The sequence below is a fragment of the Penicillium verrucosum genome (assembly GCF_028828655.1).
Source record: "Penicillium verrucosum strain IBT 35672 chromosome Unknown utg000001l_segment0_segment0, whole genome shotgun sequence".
Taxonomy (NCBI): Eukaryota; Fungi; Ascomycota; class Eurotiomycetes; order Eurotiales; family Aspergillaceae; genus Penicillium; species Penicillium verrucosum.
The window spans coordinates 9,687,630-9,703,303 of NW_026643210.1; the positions used below are offsets into that span (position 1 = coordinate 9,687,630).

Consider the following 15,674-nt stretch of genomic DNA (forward strand, 5'->3'; position numbering starts at 1 on the left):
AGGCACGTGCCACTGGGGAAACGATATGCATATTGAGTCTGCTCATTGTAGCTTAAAGAATCTGGACCTGCCGTTAAGACCCTCTTCGTCACTCATGTGCCCATTCCGCATGCCCTGGATTGTACACGTGTCTGCAATTCCGTTCCTACTACGGAGTAGGCAGGGGCTATCAAAGGATCGAAGGTGATCTCGAACGCCCTGTTGGATGGCGTGCGTACTAAATTCAGGTCACCTGTTTCTTATGGATTACTTAGTACAGAGTACAGATAAGGGATAACTATGTGGTATTTCCGTTAATAAAGAAATAAGCAACGTTATCTGTGGGAACACGGTGTACGCTTCCTCCCGCGGCTGATTTTTAAATGAATAGGCCGGCGGATACACGACCCCATCTCGCAGCAATGGATGAACTGAATTCGATTTCATAGGAAATATCTTTTGCGAAGACCGCCACAAGCAAATATTGCGAGAAAATGAAAGGAAAAATAGACGATCCACGCAATATCCAGACTCCTGTCAACCATCCCAATAATCCGATGCCTCTACCTAGGTAGGATAAAACGCCAATTCCTCACTGGGAGGGTGCTCGTAAAAGAAGCACAATAAAAACAAAAGACCCATTAGGGTTCATGGGCCGCTTCAGTCATTATGGCATACCCGCGAAACCCGCAGTCGTCTCGGATTCGAAGCCGCTGCGAAGGCTGCCGAAATCTAGTTTCATGAGCAGACGATCTACCCCCGGTGCTTTATGGGGAATGTAATGGCTGAAACCGGGGCTCGCGCTGTCATCTTGGCGGGAACCAGGCCACATCTGTCCGAAGTTCGTTGCTAATTCAACAGGTCCCTGACCTTCTCCCGAGCGACTATCGTCAATGTCTCGGAGGCTCCCAATGAGATTCTTAATACCCGTCTCAACATCGTTTCGAGTGGCGCGTAACTCTTCCCATACCTCGCGCTCTTCGTGCGCATAATCTACCAAAGCGTCTTCCACGCCTTCATCTGTTTCTAGATCCATATTGCGTTGAATGGTTTCCAACCGAATCACAAGAGCGACAAAGTGGTCGATATGTGTGAGAAGTCCTCTCATGGTGTTCGTAAAGGATAGTTCAGTCAAAAAGAGACTGTGAACTAGAGATGACAAGTGCCGCCGGTGGGCGACCGTGAGAGCCTCGGGGTCGTGTCGCCCCATGGTCTGCTGGCCAGACTCGGGGAAGTCTCTGGTAGGCATATGGTCGGGAGACACTGTCTTGGAGCTGTGAGGCGATTTAGAAGAGGATGATGTTCCAGGTCGGGATCCAGAGGCTGACGCTGTGGACGAAGAGCATCCTTCAATCCATTGGCGAAGGTGCTGCCAGGACTCATTGACGACGTCTCCCTGGAAAAAGCCACCAATCTCGGAAAGCATGAACAGGCATGCACTTCCTGTGGCCCAGATATGACGCATTTGGCGAACACGAACATTATCTCTATCTCTTCTTGCCTTCAGTTTAGCGTGGCCAAAGGTGCTGTTGCTTCTGGGTGGTCCCCATGGTGTAGGGTGGTTTCGCCGCAATGGAGTTCGTTTCCAGAGATCTCCAAGTCGGATCTGAGCCCGCCGTATTCCGAGGAGATAAGAATGGATCTTAGAATATATGACAATATCAGAGCTCGAGATAAATAGGTCCAGAGGAGCTCGGATATGTGCGGTGAGGTTTGTGGGAGTGGGGAAGAGCAAGTCTTCAAATGAGACCTTGGAAATTTTGGATATGAAATTGGGAGTTTGGGCAGGGGTCATCGGTCGGCCACTTTTGCGGCTACTGATGGACAGACAAAGAAGGTCATGGGCAAGCTCAAGTTCTTCGTCGGCTGGGTCCTCCTCCTTTTGTAGCGAGAAAAGCTCTGCCCATGCTTCAACTAGAGCAGCTGTCACATCACCTTCTTTGATGGTAAGAACGCCAGGTTTTCCTAGTGGGCGGGTCGCTGATGGGCCTCGGTGTCGGCTTTCCTCAATGCGTGAATCTGCATGTGCCACAAGAGCCAATGCAAACTCCCCTCGCCCTAGTAAAAGGAAATTATGAAGCAAAGTAAGGATTTCCAAGATTTTCGGGAGAGGCAGCAATTTTGACAAGGTTGACTGAGAAAGAGAAAGTCGAATGGAGTCAACGGCGGTGGTTAGTTTTGAAGGCGAAATTGGTGATTTCAGGCCCGCAAGTTGCTCGATGTGCTCCCGGTATAACGTCACTGGTGCAGTAGAGGTTCCTGCTATTGAAGTTTTCCGTTTCGCCCGAATATGATTTAGGGACTTGCCAATAAATAGTATTGAGCCTGCTGTTTGCGCCGTGACGAAATTTGGGAGAAATCGGACGTTTATGCTGAATTGCGCCTCGTCATTCTCCTTTTCGGTATCCTCCTGGATAAAAAAGTCTTCCTTCCCGTAGATAGGAAGATTCCCATAAAGTAACCACATCGAAAGCTGCTTCATCCATGCCGTCTCAGCCACTGTGGACAATTGCAGGGCCATCTCCTTGATATCAAGATATCCTGTTTGAGCTTCGGTCCGCAGGTGATCCATGAGCGCTGCCCCCGTGGAATTATGCAAAAGTTGGTTGGTTTTCGTTTCGGGTTGAATGAACCGGATGACAGCCCAAAGCCACTCCATGCGGCGCGTCCATGGTGCAAACTCTCCCACGATAGTCGACAATGGGACGATACCATACCCTCCGACGTATTCACTATTCTCAGCAAGGATTGCCCTCTCAACCTCGAGGATCTTCTTCTGGAATTCACCTAGATGTGTTCCAACAATAGCCGTAGAGACCGAGCGGCATATGACAGATGGGCTCGCAGAGGATATATCGGAGGCATATTTCCGCAGCTGCGCGTGGAGTCGGCTCAGATGGGCAACGGAGGTGAGGAGGGCTTTCTCCGGAGGTGAAAGAAGGGGAAAATCATCTTGAGTGACAGCATTTTCCCCCTTTCGGGTACTGAGGAGGGGGATGGCTGGCCGGAGAGGGAGAGTAGGATCTCATGGAGCATTCTGACGAGAGTTCCCTATCGGATATCAATCACAAGCTCATCATGAGCGTATATGCAGAAAACTCACCGAGAGAGATGTCTTCTCTTCTTGCGCTGCCAGTATAATAGACCGCGCCCCACGAATTCAAAGCGACACATGAATTGGAGCGTTTGACGGCGCCAAGCTTCGGGTCGATGCCGAGACGCGTCAAACGTGGCGGATGGAATAGCAGGCTTCAAAACCAATCGGAGAAGAGAGGGGTGGTTGTCATTCTTCAGAGTCAAACCCCAATCCTATCTAGATGTATGACAGCTTCCAGCTCTCAACAAGACACTCTGTAACTCGAGAGCAATAGCTCCCACTGGTTTGTTGAAGTATTGCGGGGCTGAAGGCCAATCGCACTCTCACCGCCCATTAGTCATCTCTTAGTTGTCGGGCCACCCCTCTTACGTCGGTGTCCCTCCTCTCTCGATCTCTCTCCTACTTTGTACTGACTTGTCCTTTACTGATTCGCACCTCCTACCTCACACAGCGTTACATTTTTACTTCTCTTCTATAACCCTCTATCATCCTCTATCATCCGTCGATTGCGTTCGGATCGCTACCCTTCTCCGTGCTCGTTGAGCTAGGTTACCTGGTACGCTGGGCGTTGCAACTTGATTTATCATCACCATTGAAAGACTTGCTCTATCGCAAGGCTTTCACCTCCTGACTTTCATCATTCCTTCAAATATTCCTGTTCGAGACGCGGCTAAGCCCGGAAAGCGCAGAGCCTCTGAAGACGACGTCGGAGCTCGGCCAGAGAAAAGAACAATGACGGTATGGTTAGTCTTGGTCTTAGAGATAAGATTGCCACTAATACATTTCATCACAAAGGACGTCAAGATGCAGGTCGATAACCCCCAAGAGACCATCGAAGCGTTCAAGCATGGGGATATCGACGAATCGTTGTATAGTCGACAGCTGTAAGCCCCCCCCCGCATCCCTACATAACATTCAAATCCCGAGTATGTACTGACACCTTAGAGATACGTTCTTGGTCACGAGGCCATGAAACGCATGGGCTCTTCCAATGTTCTGATCGTAGGTCTCAAGGGCCTGGGCGTTGAAATCGGTATGTGATTCAAGTATTAATCAAGCTTCGCATTCATCCAAACGTCTGATTATCTCCATAGCCAAGAACATCGCCCTCGCTGGTGTCAAATCCCTCACCCTATACGACCCAGCACCAGTTGGTATCTCGGATCTTTCTTCGCAGTTTTTCCTTCAGCCAGAGGACGTCGGCAAGCCCCGTGCTGAAGTTACCGCCCCAAGAGTCGCCGAGTTGAACTCCTACGTTCCCGTTACAGTCCATGGAGGCGAGAGCCTCGCGGGCGATCTCGAGCAACTAAAGCGCTACCAGGCAGTGGTGCTCACACAGACACCTTTGAAGGAGCAACTGGTGATCGCTGACTTCTGCCACAAGAACAAAATCTACCTCACAATTACGGATACCTTCGGTCTCTTTGGTTATATCTTCAATGACTTTGGAAAGAATTTCACCGTGGGTGATCCCAACGGTGAAGAGCCTGCTGGTGGAATTGTGGCAGATATCGACGAGGAAGGACTGGTTTCGGCGCTCGATGAGACAAGGCATGGACTCGAGGATGGTGACTTTGTCACTTTCACTGAAGTCAAGGGTATGGATAGCCTAAACAACAGTGATCCTCGCAAAGTCACTGTGAAAGGTCCCTATACTTTCACTATTGGCGACGTCTCTGGTCTAGGATCCTACCAGGGCGGTGGTCTATTCACTCAGGTTAAGATGCCCAAATTCATCGATTTCCAGTCACTGGAGGATCAACTTAAAAAGCCCGAGCTTCTCACGTCCGACTTTGCCAAGTTTGACCGACCACAACAATTGCACATTGGTATCCAGGCTCTTCATAAGTTTGCGGATACTCACGATGGCCAATTGCCTCGTCCCCACAATGATAGCGACGCCCAGGAGGTCCTAAAGATCGCTAACGATCTCGCTGCGGCTGGTGAGGAAAAAGTCGAACTGGATGAGAAGATAATCAAGGAGCTGAGCTACCAGGCCCGCGGTGATCTGAACCCGTTAGCAGCTTTCTTCGGTGGTATTGCCGCCCAGGAAGTTCTGAAGGCTGTCTCCGGAAAGTTCAGCCCTGTGCATCAGTGGCTGTACTTTGACTCTTTGGAGTCTTTGCCTTCATCGGTCACTCGATCTGAAGAGAGCTGCAAGCCTCTTGGCACCCGCTACGATGGTCAAATTGCGGTATTTGGAAAGGAATACCAAGACAAACTTGCCAATGTCACCCAATTTTTGGTCGGTTCCGGTGCTATCGGTTGTGAGACCCTGAAGAACTGGGCCATGATGGGTCTAGGTACGGGGCCCAAAGGAAAGCTTTACGTCACCGATATGGACCAGATTGAGAAGAGCAATCTTAACCGCCAATTCCTCTTCCGTCCCAAGGATGTTGGCAGACTCAAGAGTGAATGCGCGTCTGCGGCCGCTCAAGCAATGAACCCAGAATTGAAAGATAAGATTGTGACTCTTCGTGATCGCGTCGGTGCCGACACTGAACACATCTTTAACGAGGAATTCTGGAACGGCCTTGATGGTGTGACAAACGCTTTGGACAATGTCGACGCACGGACATATGTTGATCGCCGATGTGTCTTCTTCCGCAAGCCATTGCTGGAGAGTGGTACCCTGGGCACCAAGTGTAACACTCAGGTTGTCCTTCCTTTCATCACGGAGTCCTACTCCAGCTCTCAGGACCCTCCGGAGAAGTCATTCCCTATGTGTACTCTGAAGAGTTTCCCGAACCGCATCGAACACACCATCGCCTGGGCACGGGATGTCTTCCAAACCTACTTCGTTGGCCCACCTGAATCAGTCAACATGTACCTCTCGCAATCCGACTACATTCAGCAGACCCTCAAGCAGGCGGGTAATGAGAAGCAAACCTTGGAGCACCTGCGCGACTTCTTGGTCACCGAAAAACCTTTAACATTCGATGACTGTATCGTGTGGGCTCGCCAACAATTTGAAGCGCAATACAACAACGCGATCCAGCAGCTTCTCTACAACTTCCCCCGAGACTCCACGACATCATCGGGTCAATTATTCTGGTCTGGGCCCAAGCGTGCTCCTACACCCTTGAAGTTCGATAGCACCAATCCTACTCATATCGGATTTGTCGCTGCTGGTGCCAACCTCCATGCGTTCAACTACGGTATCAAGAATCCAGGTGCGGACAAGGACTATTACCGCAGGGTAGTTGATGACATGATCGTTCCCGAGTTCACCCCAAGCTCGAATGTCAAGATTCAGGCCAATGACAACGACCCTGATCCGAATGCCCAGCCAGCTGGTTCGTCTACTGATGAGGAGGAAATTCAGAAACTGGTGGCATCTCTTCCCTCGCCCAAGTCTCTTGCTGGTTTCCGCTTGCAACCGGTTGAGTTTGAGAAGGATGATGACACCAACCACCACATCGACTTCATCACCGCGGCTAGCAACCTCCGTGCAGACAACTACGAGATTCCCCAGGCCGACCGACACAAGACTAAATTTATCGCCGGCAAGATCATCCCGGCGATTGCCACCACTACTGCCCTGGCCACCGGTCTTGTTGCCCTCGAACTGTACAAAATTGTTGACGGCAAGGACGACATCGAGCAATACAAGAACGGCTTCGTTAATTTGGCCCTTCCCCTATTTAGCTTCAGTGAACCAATCGGCAGCGAAAAGGGCACGTATCAAGGCAAGCAAGGCGAGGTCACAATTGACAAGCTCTGGGACCGATTCGAGGTGGAAGATATTCCCCTCCAGGAGTTCATCGATTTCTTCGCCGAGAAGGGCTTGGACATTACCATGGTCAGCTCTGGAGTCAGCTTGTTGTATGCAAGCTTCTATCCCCCATCGAAGGTCAAGGATCGCCTTCCTCTACCGTGAGTATCCCTTCTATAGCTCCCATGCGTGAGTCAAATTACTAACATTGTACCTTCCAGTATGAGCAAGCTTGTGGAACACGTCAGCAAGAAGCCAGTTCCCGAACACCAGAAGAATATCATCTTCGAGGTGACTGCCGAAGATCAGACAGAAGAGGATGTTGAGGTTCCTTACGTGATGGTCAAGCTCACAAAATGAGGCAATTAGAATCCACGGAAAGCCGGTTGGCTACATATTGCTAGTACAGTAACTAGATTTTATGATTATTCCACTCTCCACAGACTCTCCATAACTACAGATATGTTGTAGATTACCAATATAAGCCATCTGTGTACAAATTAGTACTAACAATTCAATATCAAGTCAATATCAAATCATGGACTTTGCCAAGACCATCCAGATTGCTTTGTCAAAGCTGATCGATCTTCCGATAAGCAAAATCTGACTCAGCATTTGGTCATGCGTGAGAACGTCATGACCCCCGCAAAAACGACATTTTTGTCTTTCCTATATATACCTACGTACATACTAGGTACAAGTGGAAATTCGTCTTTCTCTGCCATTTATGTTCTTTACTTTGTTAGGATCTCAGCCATTGAAGCATCTCTCACGACCAATTCTTCGCACAGGGCCTCTTCGTGCAGCTTACCAGAGCTTTGTGTTCCCCGCAGTACCAATCATCTACTCCCGCAATATGGCTGTAAGAATTACCAAACAAGTCAGCTACAATAGCACCAATATTTATGCTAACTTATAATTCAAGACTGGAAATTCCATGTCAATCACTGATTGGGTGAAACCCGGCGACAAGTCGGGCGAGTTCAAACGTCAGCAATCTGTCTTCCGGAACTGGATCTCTAGAGAGGCTGGCGCCCAATTCCCTCCAGAGAAGGGCCGGTACCATCTTTATGTCTCTTACGCCTGTCCTTGGGGTATGGAAGAGCTTCCAATTGACTTGAAACTCGAGCATTGACTAATTATCTACTAGCTCACCGGACTTTGATTACCCGGAAGCTTAAGGGCCTCGAGGACTTTATCTCTTTCTCTTCAGTGCATTGGCATCTTGGAGCTGACGGTCAGACCTATCTCACAAGTTGTGGTGAAATTTCATGGTTCTGACTCATCTCTTAGGTTGGCGATTTGCTACTCCCGATGAAAAACTGCCAGGGGAGAACACCATCCCCGATCCTCTACACCCGGAATTCACCCATATCCGACAGGTCTACTTCTCCAATGACCCAGAATATACGGGCCGGTTCACCGTCCCAGTTCTCTTCGACAAGAAGACCAAGCTGATCGTAAGCAACGAGGTACGAAACAATCTTTTCAAAAGAAATCATTCCCAATTCCAAATACTTACAAAACCAGAGCTCCGAAATCATCCGCATGCTGTACCATGAATTCGACGATATCCTCCCCGAGCAATACAAGAAAATCGATCTCTTCCCCAAGGCTCTACAAGCCGAGATCGACGCCTCCAACGAATGGATCTACAACGACATCAATAACGGCGTATACAAATCCGGTTTCGCAACCACGCAAGAAGCCTACGAGAAAGCCGTGACAACGCTCTTCTCCTCGCTCGACAAGGTCGAAGCCCACCTGGTCAAGCAGCAAGCAGCCTCGAAGCCGTATTTCTTCGGCGACGAGATCACCGAGGCTGATATCAGACTCTACACCACCATCGTTCGGTTTGACCCGGTCTACGTGCAGCATTTCAAGTGCAATCTGCGTGATATCCGCTCTGGATTCCCGGCTATTCACCGTTGGGTGCGCAGGCTGTATTGGGATGCCCCTGCTTTCCGGGATACCACTGACTTTGAGCACATCAAGTTCCATTACACTAAAAGTCACACGCAGATTAATCAGTTTGCTATTACTCCTCTGGGACCTGTGCCGGATATCCTTCCTCGGGATGAGGAGGTTCGGGCTGTGCAGGCGGCCAAATAAGGGGTTGGTCCATGAAGGAAGTTTAGTAATTATGTCTCTTCTGCAACTCGCAAACTGGATAATTTAAGAGCAATCAGAATGGTAGTCAAGAAATCTTTCATATGTATTATGCAAACGTGTAGATTTTCTTGTAATAAACAAAATGGAAATCAAAAGTCCCGTGGTATTGTATTGACGCCTTGCCATGCTGATGTGGTTGATGGTGAGTTTCCCAGTGCCCTGTATCAAAGGTTGGTCAGAAGTACAGTTGTCTCAAGCGAGCGCAACATAAGCAATAGAAAGCAAATTAAAGTTACAGTGAAGCCTTGTTGATATCAAACAAAGGTGAATGCAAAAGAAAGGTGATCTCTCATGATATGGCAAAGAGATCAAAAATGAGAATGGGATCTATTTGAGATGTACCCATGAACGATGGGGTGTGCCATGTCTGTCAATGGCTTTTGTGGGTATCTTGGGGGCAACGCTTCCAACTTTCAAGCCAGTAAATAGCAAAAGTCGATCCGAAGGCACTGGAATGAATGTGCCATGGCGAATGTCAAGCATGCACGCAAATGGCTGAATGGTGTCCGCGCGGGAGTGCACGGTGGAAGAGGAAATGAGGGTTCGGACTGGCAGATCATCGTAGGCCAAGCATGCGTTTCGCGTTCTCATAGACCACGTAGCTGATTGACATGGCCGGTGCCACTTTGAGAAGGTTGGGAGTGAGACCTTTGTAAAGACCCCGGGGTCCCTCAGTTTTGAGCGTGATTTTTAGGACCTCGCCAATCCCTGTGTACGTGGGCGGATGCATTATTGTGCCCTGGGTTTGAAGTCGAGTGCGGAGAACATTGAGGGGGTAGACAATCGAGGCGCTAAATCCTCCACTCATGGCACCGATCGCACCTGTCGCGAAGTTTCCGAGGGGTACATCATCCTCATGACAGCCGCAGTCACGGGCCTTTTTAGCTAGAAGTGTCCGTTTGAGATATTCAAATGTCGATAAATCAATTGCGGCGTATGGAAACATCCCAACAAGGCCAAGCGGAAGCCCTCGGAAGAAGCCAACCAAGCCATTCTTGTTCCACACCTTTCTTGCGGTGGCTGCGATGAGTTGATTGCCTTTCGGGCCACCTTTGACGGTCTCACACTGCATGCGACTGGATAATTGTAAGCCACAATGCTCTAACAAATCACCTGGGCCGATGTACTCACAATTTTAGGGTATCGAGGGGATAGACAAAACATCTAGTCACAATCAGAACCAACTCTCCTCTCATCAATGACGCGCAAGACCTACTGGGCAACCATTCCACCAAAACCACCCGACATAAACTGTGAAGTGGGAAGGAGTCGCTTGGGATCATTATGTCCTTCGAGTTGTGCAAATGCTCGTTTCGCAGACTGTTCTCGGGTCAGCATTCGTCTAATGGTATAGACGAAACCCAATACTGAGAGTACAAACCTCGTAGGCACCAAACTTGATCGCAGACTCTGGCATAACCTTCACCACGTTCAAGCCATTCCCTATTTATAATTAGTCGTTGCCGCTTTGAGTCCAGATCGACAAATGCGACGAACCTGCGAACAAACTCCGTATTCCTCCAGCCCGCCATAATTCCTTGAGCGCGTCGACCAATGTTCTGGAAGCATTCCCAGCCGCAGCTAACGGGGCTCCCTCCTTTGCCGCCTGAACCGTTGATTTGACGCCAGTCTGTGCAATGAGATAAACTTTGAGACGATCGAGGGGGCGGTGGCCGTCCTTGATACGGCACCCGCAATTCCACCTGCAAGGAAGTAGCCTAGTTGGGGGGTATTTTCGGTCAACTTCCGTCCATAATATCGGCAAAACATCCGCATGGCGGTAGTCTGGGGAAGAGCCAACCACTCTAACTCCAAGTCGCCGTCTAGCGAGGCAAGATCATCCTCGAAAACGGGTCCCAACTTCGAGATATGGCTGGTTTGCGCGTGCGCGGAGGGAAGAAGGGAGGCCAAGGCGGGGAGTGACAAAATGTTGTACAAAAGGTGTTGGATGGCTAGAATGTAAGGTGAAAGAAACGGATGGTCTGTACCTAAACCCTGCAGGTCATTGATATTGACATCTCCTTCCGGGTTTAGATTGCCCGTGGCCGTGTAATATGAAAGGACTGCGTGTAGATCGGTCGGGGACTGGAGAGGGAGGAATAGAAGGAAGTCCCTAAAAAAAAGAAAAGATTGGATGTTAGCCTAGGCCGTTCAGCCTTTAATTTGACCATTGAGGATGCATATACCTCCACTCTGTATAAGAAATCACCCCGTCATTGTTCTTGTCGACTTCCGCGAAAAACCGGTCCAACTTAGCGCTCGAAACCGTGACCCCGGAACGTGAAAAGGCATTTCGCAATTCCATCTTGTCGATTTCTCCGTTGTGATCTCGATCGATGCTCTGGAACATCTGCCATAGCCCGTCCTCGGTGTGATTGAGAAATGCTCGGAATTCTGGTGGTGATTAGGATTGGACCAAATATTGGCCAGGGAACCCCTTCCCCGAATGGTGCCGAGGTGGTGTTCGTGAGCTTACCAGCTTTGTCGATACGTCCATCGCCATTCGTGTCAACCTCCCGCACGACACTCAGTACCATGTCGTCTGCATTTTTTAGAGCTAAATGGGAACAGATTAGACAAACAGATATATAACAAAGAACCTGGTCAAACTCACGATGATCGATTTTCTTCAACCCTTTCTTTAACCCCGTCAAGTCGATATGGCCCTCTTTTCGAGTATCTAAGGTTTCCCAGAGTTTGTCGACTCGTTTGTCGCGTTCATCTTTTGACTCTCCGGATGCCATGATGAAAATTGTTACCGAGCAACCATTATTTTCTTTTTGGATGGTTTGTTATAAGGGGACATTCAAAGACCCCTTAGAAGTTGGAGGGGGAAGAAGATCGAGGGGAACAGCTGAGCATAAAAGAGGATGACGTGAGGTAAAAGTTATGAATATGAATGGCTCCCTCTGCGGTGTCTCTCTGATTAATCGGCGCCCGGCGATTTGACCTTCCCAAGGGCTTTGACGCCATCGGATTATCTTTGCACGGGACCAGGGCCAAGCCCTACTATCCCTTTTTGGGATTACAGCCTGACTTCATATATTAGATGAGTTGGTTTCTAATATAACTATTTAATTGTTTGACTGTGGAATTGTTTCTTCTTTTTTTTTTTTTTCTTGTGTTGGTTCTGTATCATCTCATTTCATTTTAATACGTGATCTGCGGAGTCAGCGGTATAGCCCACCCCCGGACTACGGACCATGTCGTGACAGCTTTCGATTTATGAGCTTTGCATCATCATATACTTTCAATATGGCAGCCAACTACTGGGTATCAACCCAACGTCGACACTGGCTATTCTCCAGAGAGAAATTAGCAGATATCCGTGAAGGATTACGGGAGAAGGATAAAGTGGCCCATTCGCAGTTCCCGTTGCCAGATCAGCGATTACTGAATATCTATTTTAACCAGCGTAGGTTTTGTTGATATATTCATTCTTTTGAATGTAACTTCAGGCTAATTGAAACCACAAGAGCTTATCAAGCTCGGCAAACGCATGTCCACCAGACAGCAAGCCATTGCAACAGCACAGGTGTATCTCAAGAGGTTCTATACCAAGAATGAGATTCGACAGACAAGTCCATACCTTGTACTCACCACAGCCTTCTATCTCGCTTGTAAGATGGAAGAGTGTCCACAGCATATCCGCTTTGTGGTCGGCGAAGCGCGCGGTCTATGGCCAGGTATGCATCCATACATATATAAAGTCATAAAACAAAACCAAATGCTAACTATTTCACAGAATTTATTACCCCGGACGTGGCCAAGCTCGGAGAATGCGAGTTTGCTTTAATATCCGAATTGAGCTCGCAACTCATCGTGCATCACCCTTATCGGACTTTGTCCGAACTTCAAACCGAACTATCACTCACCTCGGATGAAGTTGCTCTCGCCTGGTCGGTGATCAACGATCATTATCTGACTGATCTACCACTTTTACACCCGCCTCATGTCATCGCGATCATGGCGATCATCGTCGCCGTGGTATTCAAACCTACCCATCCATCCACCTACCACGGAACTGGCCAATCGGCGTTGGCAGGCTCCATGAGAGATGGAGGTGGTATGCAGATGCTGGCCGCTTTATCAGATAAATCAGGATCCGGTCCTCCTCCTAAAATCCAGAAGCTTGTCGGCTGGCTTGCCGAAAGCGAGGTGGATATCAAAGCTGTCATCGAATGTACGCAAGAGCTGGTCTCCTTGTACGAGGTGTGGGAGCAATATAGCGAGAAGAACTGCAAGGAGTTGCTTGGGAGGATGGTTAAGAGCAAGAACCTGGACAAGTGATGCCGTCCCACATCTTGTACTTTAATACAACCCCTACAAAGTATATATACTTGTACCTCATTATCCCAGATTGGTATCTGATCCACGTATGTCTGATCTAGTTTTGACGGGTTTTTCTACCCCTTTTGTGGACACTTTTTCTACGTACTTTGAGGGTCAACGAACACCTGAAATTATATTTCGTGGCGATTGGGGAAAGAAATAAACTAGTGTACGGTATAGAGTGGATAGCATGGCTACTATACTCGAGATTGGGTTTAAGATTTTCTATGTACATATGTAGACAAAGGAAGCGGTTATTCGGTGATAGAGAAAAGTTGAACTCCCAGGATAAGAATATGTATGAGACACCCTGAAGCGCTGTGTTCTAAACAACACAAGCACTTTCCAACCTTAGATGACTACGGAGTTGCCTATTCTAACTACACATAATGTAAAAATTACTCAATTTAATAAGAACTAGTTAAAACAAACTAGAACTTGTTTAAAAGATGTCAAGAATCTCCAGGGCTAGACTTATCTGTTTGTCATGCTGTCATGCTGTACAACAAAGAGCCTCGACTCCGCAAATCGCCCATTTCAATATCGCCCAGAGTCTGAAACCCTCCTTCCGACTCGGAGCACGGAAACATTTGCCACGATGTAATATAGATATCACATATTTTCAATTTAACCAGGGCCAGAATAGTTGAAGAACCGTGTTGGTAAATCCCTTGCGCGGTGCATGTTGTATCTGGGGATCGGATCGCAGGATAATAGTCCCTCACTGAATTACATATTTCATGCATTGGGACCCCGCGATCTCACGCAGATATCAAATCACCAAATCATGCACTCTGCATAGACGCTGGATAGATCAACTACATAATTCAAGCTTCGGGGGTCAACGTTTACGGGGTACGATATGTGATATATCCGATCTCGGCAGGTGCGTGCGACTGCGCCTCGTGAGATTGTCCCCAAATATCCAAAGGGGCGGTGAAGCCGAAAAAAAAATTGGAGAGACAGCTTTCAGTGCTACGGTTTGGTTCTAGTAGAGTTTTTGGGCGTAATCCTTTTCGGTGCCGTGTAATAGAATGGAAGTTATCACTGGTGGAAGATGGAAGGTCAAGACATCATACAACAGGGTTATGTTCCAGTAGGCGCCGACAGAGCATTTCCAGGTCCAGTGCATATCCCAATCAGACTAAAAATAAAAATAAATTGAAATACAACAATCGAGCCCAGATCTAAAATATGCAATATACTATACCACATGTTGAATAGTGGGAACTTACCGTTGATTTTTGATTCGGTATGAGATATGTAGTGAGTCACGGGTAGGCAATGCTACCCAGCGAAAAAAGTAGCCCCTGCCCTAGTCCGGATTCCGCATGGATGGAAATTCCGATTTGGAAGAGTGTGAGCTGATAAGGGAGGATCTCAAAGTCCTACCAATAATAGGCGGGGTTCATCTGCAGCTAGAGCTGTGGGTTGTGTCTCAAGACCAACAAGGTTTTCATTTTCGGGTCTTTGCGCTGCGTGTCGAAGGATTAGGGAATTCGTTTACGGGGGAGCCGATCAAAGTAAGATCAGCCGCCACTGCCGATTTATGTTGTAGGCATCCTATAGGGGGGGAAGGGAAAATAGAGGGGGAATGTACCTGGGAAAAAGCCATGCCCTGCACAGCCTGCAGCTAAAGGGGGGACCCCCGAAGGGCTGAGAAAAATTTCAGCTTTTCCCAACGATGGATTTACTTTTCCGGGTACGGAGTAGTTTAGCTTAGGATTGTAATAATTGACGATTTCGGCAATTATCGGATCTAGATAATATATAAAGAGTAACGGAGTAAATATGCGACAATCATCATTGTATAAGGGCAATAGGCAATACCACATACCTAATTAAAGTAAGTAAAGTTCTCCAGCCCTTCCAAGGTTGGTATGTAGGCAGTGTCATCACTAAGAGATCTTCCCAATCGGGGAACGTTCCAATTATCGTCGACGTCACGTTTTTCATTTTTTCATTTTTTTTTTCATTTTTTCCAGTTGTTTTGGTGGGCCGTTAAATGTCCCATTTGTCCCATTTAAGAGGATTGGAGAAAGATCTACGAGTTATCATTGGTTTTGAGGCTATTGCCACTCCGTTAGCGCTTAGGTCTGGTTGGTGCGTCGATGTAAGTGTCTTTTTATACCAAACAATACAATACAGTAAAGATCCACATTTAACACTCAATTAACTCCCTTCATTGGTAATAAATGGTAATAAATGGTAATAACAGTAACCATACCCATCAGTCCCCATAACACACCCCTCCCCTCTTTTTCCCTTCGCCTCTCTTCCCACACACTCTCATTCTCATTCATCCTTTCCTCTTTCAATCCTCTCGATCTTTCCTATATTTTTCTATTTTCTTTTTTGTAACTTTCTTCTTATATTCAC

The 15,674-nt window shown here is 47.9% G+C and overlaps 6 protein-coding genes across 6 annotated transcripts; 4 read left to right on the plus strand and 2 right to left on the minus strand.

Moving 5' to 3' along the window:
* Window positions 1–646: 646 nt before the first annotated feature.
* On the minus strand, window positions 647–3,153 carry N7516_003520 (uncharacterized protein; the record flags this gene model as incomplete). The annotated part of the gene is made up of 2 exons (XM_057216240.1): window positions 647–2,963; window positions 3,083–3,153. The coding sequence occupies 2 exons, from the start codon at window positions 3,151–3,153 to the stop codon at window positions 647–649; spliced, it is 2,388 nt and encodes a 795-aa protein (XP_057078123.1).
* A 36-nt stretch (window positions 3,154–3,189) lies between these two features.
* On the plus strand, window positions 3,190–3,619 carry N7516_003521 (uncharacterized protein; the record flags this gene model as incomplete). Its single annotated transcript, XM_057216241.1, is given in 3 exon segments — window positions 3,190–3,298; window positions 3,315–3,412; window positions 3,425–3,619. The coding sequence occupies 3 exon segments, from the start codon at window positions 3,190–3,192 to the stop codon at window positions 3,617–3,619; spliced, it is 402 nt and encodes a 133-aa protein (XP_057078124.1).
* Window positions 3,620–3,808: 189 nt separating this feature from the next.
* ubaA (E1 ubiquitin-activating protein ubaA) lies at window positions 3,809–7,151 on the plus strand (the record flags this gene model as incomplete). The annotated part of the gene is made up of 5 exons (XM_057216242.1): window positions 3,809–3,814; window positions 3,872–3,960; window positions 4,024–4,109; window positions 4,171–6,952; window positions 7,013–7,151. The coding sequence occupies 5 exons, from the start codon at window positions 3,809–3,811 to the stop codon at window positions 7,149–7,151; spliced, it is 3,102 nt and encodes a 1,033-aa protein (XP_057078125.1).
* A 352-nt stretch (window positions 7,152–7,503) lies between these two features.
* N7516_003523 (glutathione S-transferase family protein) lies at window positions 7,504–8,917 on the plus strand. The gene is made up of 5 exons (XM_057216243.1): window positions 7,504–7,653; window positions 7,717–7,885; window positions 7,942–8,028; window positions 8,085–8,263; window positions 8,322–8,917. Exons 1-5 carry the CDS (start codon window positions 7,519–7,521, stop codon window positions 8,901–8,903), a joined length of 1,152 nt encoding a protein of 383 aa, XP_057078126.1. The 5' UTR covers window positions 7,504–7,518; the 3' UTR covers window positions 8,904–8,917.
* Window positions 8,918–9,519: 602 nt separating this feature from the next.
* On the minus strand, window positions 9,520–11,707 carry N7516_003524 (calcium-binding mitochondrial carrier protein; the record flags this gene model as incomplete). The annotated part of the gene is made up of 9 exons (XM_057216244.1): window positions 9,520–10,039; window positions 10,095–10,127; window positions 10,180–10,283; window positions 10,345–10,406; window positions 10,461–10,666; window positions 10,732–11,076; window positions 11,150–11,357; window positions 11,440–11,520; window positions 11,578–11,707. 9 exons carry the CDS (start codon window positions 11,705–11,707, stop codon window positions 9,520–9,522), a joined length of 1,689 nt encoding a protein of 562 aa, XP_057078127.1.
* A 402-nt stretch (window positions 11,708–12,109) lies between these two features.
* On the plus strand, window positions 12,110–13,253 carry ssn8 (cyclin-dependent protein serine/threonine kinase regulator SSN8; the record flags this gene model as incomplete). Its single annotated transcript, XM_057216245.1, has 3 exons — window positions 12,110–12,378; window positions 12,440–12,649; window positions 12,709–13,253. The coding sequence occupies exons 1-3, from the start codon at window positions 12,189–12,191 to the stop codon at window positions 13,251–13,253; spliced, it is 945 nt and encodes a 314-aa protein (XP_057078128.1). The 5' UTR covers window positions 12,110–12,188.
* Between the last annotated feature and the right edge of the window lie 2,421 nt (window positions 13,254–15,674).

Coding starts and splice junctions, on each gene's coding strand:
- N7516_003523 (XM_057216243.1), top strand. CDS start 7,519: ATGTTCTTTACTTTGTTAGGATCTCAGCCATTGAAGCATCTCTCACGA. Junction 7,886..7,941: donor CTCTTACGCCTGTCCTTGGG/GTATGGAAGAGC, acceptor ATTATCTACTAG/CTCACCGGACTTTGATTACC. Junction 8,029..8,084: donor TTGGCATCTTGGAGCTGACG/GTCAGACCTATC, acceptor CTCATCTCTTAG/GTTGGCGATTTGCTACTCCC.